Source organism: Myotis brandtii, unplaced genomic scaffold (genome assembly GCF_000412655.1).
Source record: "Myotis brandtii unplaced genomic scaffold, ASM41265v1 scaffold628, whole genome shotgun sequence".
In the NCBI taxonomy this organism is placed as follows: domain Eukaryota; kingdom Metazoa; phylum Chordata; class Mammalia; order Chiroptera; family Vespertilionidae; genus Myotis; species Myotis brandtii.
In genome coordinates this window covers 457042-463001 of record NW_005370403.1, presented here as the reverse complement: position 1 = coordinate 463001, position 5960 = coordinate 457042, and the positions used below count along the sequence as shown (strand labels likewise).

At 60.5% G+C, this 5960-nt stretch overlaps 1 protein-coding gene across 1 annotated transcript in view; it reads right to left on the bottom strand.

The window, feature by feature from the left end:
* FGFR2 (fibroblast growth factor receptor 2) overlaps window positions 1-5960 on the bottom strand; it is an 89473-nt gene that overhangs the window by 37525 nt on the left and 45988 nt on the right. Inside the window, exon 4 of the mRNA XM_014528278.1 lies at window positions 5719-5888. Within this exon, the coding sequence (XP_014383764.1) occupies window positions 5719-5888 (170 nt within the window). The remainder of the gene's footprint in view (window positions 1-5718; window positions 5889-5960) is intronic.

Genomic DNA, 5960 nt, shown 5'->3' with positions numbered 1-5960 from the left:
CACGGATTTGGGGGGGGGTTTTGTGGGGGTTTTGGGGGTTTTGTTTTTGGTTGTTAATTCACTCAAGGACATTTTTCCATTGATTTTTAGAGTCCAGGGGAGGCAGGAGACAGAGAAACATCGATACGAGAGACACATTGGTTGGCTGCCTCCTGTACGCACCCCGACCAGGGCCAGGGATCGAGCCTGCAACCAAGGACGGGCCCTTGACCGGAATCGAACCCAGGACCCTTCAGTCTGCAGGCCAACTCTCTCCACTGAGCCGCACCGGCCAGGGCTGTGCTGTTTTTTCAATATTCTGTTTCCACACCCCAATTCAGTGCAGCCACCGTTCCAACAAAAATGTACGCTCCTCACCACCGTGTCTGTCTGAAGCCCCAGCTTTCTGGTTTTCCTGCCAGTTTGGGCCCAGGCGGGCACAGCGGCTTCGCGCACGGAGGACGAGGTGCAGGCCCCGAGGAGCCCGTGAGGAGCTGCTGAGCTCATTAACACCCGGGACATGCAAACAAGAGCAATAATGAGGCTGCTATTCACCGTGATTAGCCAAGTGCAGGCCGATCGCACAGGAGCGCTCGCTGAGAAGGAGACTCCAACAGGAGTGGGGCACTCGGGGAGCCTCGCCGGGGTCAGTGGGTGGTGCCCACCAAAATCGACAGCATTTTTTTCGATCCAGTTCATTCTACGCCAGAAATCCAGCCGCCACAGGAAGCCGCGGGCGGCTCCAGGCGCGTGAGCGAGACTGTGGATTCCAGCAGCGTTTGTAGCAGCAAAACCAGGACCATCCAGAAGGCCCTGCACAAGGTCTAGTCCGTCCCATGAGAACGAATGTGCAGCTCGTTCCAGCTCCACGGCAAACCGTCATCAAAGACGAGGCCTTTGTGCCCGGCCAGCGTGGCTCAGTGGTGAGCGCCGACCTATGAACCAGGTCCGGGCACAGGCCCGGGTTGCGGGCTCCACCCCCAGTGTGGGGCGTGCAGGAGGCAGCCAATCCGTGATTCTCTCTCATCACTGATGTTTCTGTCTCTCTCCCTTCCTCTCTGCTCTTCCCTGAAATCAATACAAAATATATTTTTTTAAATGAGGCATTCGTATGTTCCCACCTGGCAATATATCAAGTTATTGATAAATGGAAAACCAGTGGCTGAATACAAACATGAACACTCACGACCCCCTGTGTCAAGTTACACGCGTGCACAGCCCCACGGGTGCGCAGAGGCCTGGATCCATGCGCACGGCCGTATACACACGGCTGAAACCAGGAAGAAAAGGTACTAAATGGTTAGCAGCACGCTTTATATAACGAAGCGGTGGGGTCACAAATATGTACTTTCTTCTCCTCTTCACTTTTCAAATTTAAACAGGAATCTTGCGCGCACACATGCACGCACACACCCCAAAAATAAGTGACGTGTGCGGTCCCGGCTCCCTTCAGAGGCGTGGGGACGGTCGGGGCCACAGCTCGACTCCGTTTCTTGTTCCTCAGCTTTCGTCAATTACTACGTTTCCCTTGAAGAACAGCCGTCCCCCACGGGTGCACAGAGGCCTGGATCCATGCGCACGGCCGTGTACACACGGCTAAAACCAGGAAGAAAAGGTACTAAATGGTTAGCAGCACGCTTTATATAACGAAGCGGTGGGGTCACAAATATGTACTTTCTTCTCCTCTTCACTTTTCTTGCGCGCACACGTGCACACACACACCCCGAAAATAAGTGACGTGAACCAGCTTCTCGGGCCTCCCCTGCCCCCAGGCTCCCCTGCCTCCCTCGCCTGCATGACTGTCCTGCAGACCTGTCGCCCTGGCAGAAACTCGAGCCACAGGGACGAGGGACCCTGCAGCAGCCAACACGTGCGCCTCCCTCCGCCCCTGCCCGTGGCCCAATCTCCGTGGAATCGTTCCCTGCGGTTCATCTGCAGGAGAGACGGAGCGCATGGGGCTGCAGAACCTGCTAGTTCCAGGCTCTCAGGACTGACACTTCGAGGCCAAACAAAGCCGACCGGAGCGCGTGGCCCGAACCCTCGCCTGCGAGACAGAAACCGGATTCCCCAAGCACCCCACACCCGTCGCCACGGAGACCAGAGGCGGCTCAGACAGGTTTCTCGGAATCCTCATCACCGCTATCCTCCCGGGTGCCCGTCACCCCCTCCCCCAGCTACCTCCAGGGGACAACTGGGAATGTGGGTTTTGTTTAGGATGATGACACCAAAACACAAAGGTGAAAGGTCAAAGTTTGGCTTCCTCGTGGCACAAAAAGCCCAGACATTTCCCAACAGCCAGGTGTGCGATAAGCAGAGGCAAACACGCAGGAGCCGGGAGGCACGCAGGCTGCGCGCCAAGCGGCTGTGCCAACAAACACGCCCGACTCCCCGCCACCACCGGCCGACGCACAGGGGACAGCCCCCCTCAACCTTGGCCATCACCACGGCGCCCACGAACCGCAACTCAGCACAGACCAAGTGCTGCCAGGACGCACGAACTCTCACGGCCCGGGCCACGCCCCCGGGGGCCCCAGGCCACCCCTCCGGGACACGTGTAAGTGAACGGGGTGACACGTGTCAAGGGCTGGGCATTTACGGCTGCAGATGGGAGCCAACACCCGTTTAACCTTAAACACCAAGACGTTTGCTTTGCAGGAGGTGCCCACGGAGCAGGGCTGGGAGAGCCGGGTCCTCGGGGCGCGAGAGCTGCCCTCCGTTCCGCTCCCAGCCCCGATCTCCCAGGACGCGGGCGTGCCCTGCAGATGCTCGGGGAGGAACCGGGGGCAGAGTGCCAGCCGGGCACCCACTGCCTTTTGAATTTAACTCTGAGAATCTCAAGACCTGCCCGGCGGGTGTGGCTCAGCGGCTGATGCCATCAGGGCGCAGGCCCAGGTGCGGCTCGGGCCCTGGAGGAGGGTGAGTGGGGGCAGCGATGGATGTTTCTCACGTAGATGTTTCTCTCTGCCCCTCTGCCTTCCTCTCTCTCTAGAAAAGCCCATTAGAAAACCTTTAAAAAAAGAAAATGGTGTTTTTATGTTGTCTTTTCCCCGGAGGCGGCGTCCTGTGGCCTCTCTCGTTCTCGTGCGGCGAGCGTGTGGCGTGAGCGATGATTCTGAGGACGCCCTTGCCCTCGGTGCCTGAGCGTCGCCCAGGAATGAGCTGGGGACGGAGCCGTCTGTCAATGACCTCGGGCGCCACTGGCTCAGCCGCATTAAAGTGTAATAACTGTTCTGGGTCCATGAAATATCAGCCGATGAAGGGAGCCTCCGTGGAGGTGATGCTCAAGGTCTGTTTCCAGGCTGGAGGGACCCATGTTCACGACGACCCATCGACCTTCTCGCTTTTAGAGAAACAGATATTTGCATCGATCTCGGGCGTCACGGCCTCCCTCCCGGACGGGCACAGGCCTGGGGCGGGTCTAACCGCGAGGGGGGCTCATACTCTCGGGGACCACGTTCCCCAGGAGATGGAGGTCTCTGTCTCCCCCTTGCAAGTCCCAGCAGCCTCCTGGGCTCCGTGAGGTCTGTTTCCCGCTCCCCCAGGCGGAACGTCCTCTGTGGCGAAGCCCCAGCAGGCCGACTGCCTCTGCCTTCGACGGGGAGACCCCCAGACCGCTCACCCCGCCAGCCACAGCCTCTGCTCCCGAGAGAAGGCCCAGCCCTGCCAGCCAGCACGCCCCGTCCCACAGGACACAACCCCGGCCTGTGCCTGGCCAGGAATCGAACCGAGACCTCCTGGTTCCTAGGTCGACGCTCAGCCACTGAGCCACGCCAGTCGGGCTGGATATTAATTTTTCAAGGTTAAAACAAAGGTCAAAAATGTCTGCAGACGGAAACAGTGCTTTAGAGCTGAGTGACCGTGTGACGGCTCTGGGAAGGGCTGCAGGGACTCTGGGCGGAGAGAGGCCCTGTGACCACGGCAGCTCAGGGGATGGCGGCTGGTTGAACACAGGTGCGAGGAGACCAGCGCCCTCTGCCCGGTTCTCTCCCACCAGGACCCTCGATGCCGCCCTCCGTGCGGGTCCCGGGCGGGGCCATCTCCTCCCCCAGGGACTCGCCTCCCTGATGGGTCCTCAGGCCGTGGCTTCCCCTCCCCTCACTCTCGCCCTGGCTGCCTGCTCACCCCCCGAAACACAGCCGCCACGCGCCGGGCCCACGAGCACAGAGCTGAGGGTGGAGCCGAGGTCCCCGCGCCGACACCTGCAGGGAGGGACCCCGACCACCACCACACGGGGGTCTGGAGGCAGGTCCTCTCCGACCCCCGGTGGCCCGACCATGAGGCCCAGCCTGAACAGACACGCCCTTCAGTCCCTGGGAGGCCTCGGTGCCGGAGGCCCTGGGGAGGGCACCGGATTCCCGACCAGGGACGTGGGAGACGATCAACGTCACTGTTTACAGCCGCCATGTCCGGGGTGACTTGTTACACAGCAGCAGGTGACGGATACACCCTCCGGTTCCAAATGCACCAGAGAATTTCACAGGAGGGTTCCTGAGGTCTTCCCCGTACGACACATTCTTTCTTTTAAATGTATGTTTTTGTTGATGCCAGGGAGGCAGGGAGAGGGGGAGAGAGACATCAGTGATGAGAGAGAATCACGGATCGGCGGCCTCCTGCACGCCCCACACTGGGGATCGAGCCCGCAACCCGGGCCTGTGCCCTGACCGGGAATCAAACCGTGACCTCCTGGTTCCTAGGTCGATGTTCAGCCCCTGAGCCACGCCAGCCGGGCACCATACATTTGAAAGTCCTCCCTGTCCATACGGAATAACTTGGAGATTCTGCATCGCTCACTCTGAGCTACCCTTCCTCCAGACTCAGCTGGGACCCTCCAGTCTCCCTGTCCCGAGTCTCCCCAAGAGCCGACATCACGCCTCCCTGCAGGGCCGCGAGCCTCTGACCAGGAGTCCCCGCGAGCTGGGCCTGAGCGTCACTCGGCGCCCGGGATGGCGCTCAGGCACCATTCGCTGAACGGATGGGCCGAGGCCTGGTGGCCCCACCGGCACCTTCCAGGGATGGCTGTCCCTTGCACCCCGGGGAGCAAGGGGCGAGACTCACTGTACACACAACCGGGAATCAACCGTGACCTCCTGGTTCCTAGGTCGATGTTCAGCCCCTGAGCCACGCCAGCCGGGCACCATACATTTGAAAGTCCTCCCTCTCCATACGGAATAATTGGAGATGCTGCATCGCTCACTCTGAGCTACCCTTCCTCCAGACTCAGCTGGGACCCTCCAGTCTCCCTGTCCCGAGTGCACCAGAGAATTTCACAGGAGGGTTCCTGAGGTCTTCCCCGTACGACACATTCTTTCTTTTAAATGTATGTTTTTGTTGATGCCAGGGAGGCAGGGAGAGGGGGAGAGAGAGACATCAGTGATGAGAGAGAATCACGGACCGGCTGCCTCCTGCACGCCCCACACTGGGGATCGAGCCCACAACCCGGGCCTGTGCCCCGTTTTTACGCGCTGAGCGTCGGCCGCAGTCTGGGTTTTATAGACCATAAAGCGTATAGGAAACAGACTCTCAGCTTTCGACCCTTCTGCTGCTACACTCGCTTCCCGTGAGCACAGGGCGAACGGGGCCGCCCTTCGGAATCGCTCGCGGCCGGCAAACACGGAAACGACCCGGGACGATGGCGCCAGCCAGTTCCCGTTCCTGCCCGTTCCCGTGACCGCCCGGCGCCTCACAAAACGAATAATTAAAAACAGCGCGAGACCCCCCGATGTGGGGAGCACGTCGTACCTTATACCCTCCGATGCGGTGCTCCTGCCTGAACTCCTTCCCGTTCTTCAGCCACCGCATGGTGGGCGTGGGGTTCCCGCTGGCCGGGCAGCGGAACTTGACCGTGTTGGCGGCGGGCACAGCGTGCAGCCGCTTCTCCATCTTCTCCGTGCTGGTCCAGTAGGGCGCCCCTGCGGGAACACACGGGACAGTGTGGGCGGCAGCCTCTCCCTCCGCTCGCCCCTCCTGGGTGGCCACTGCCC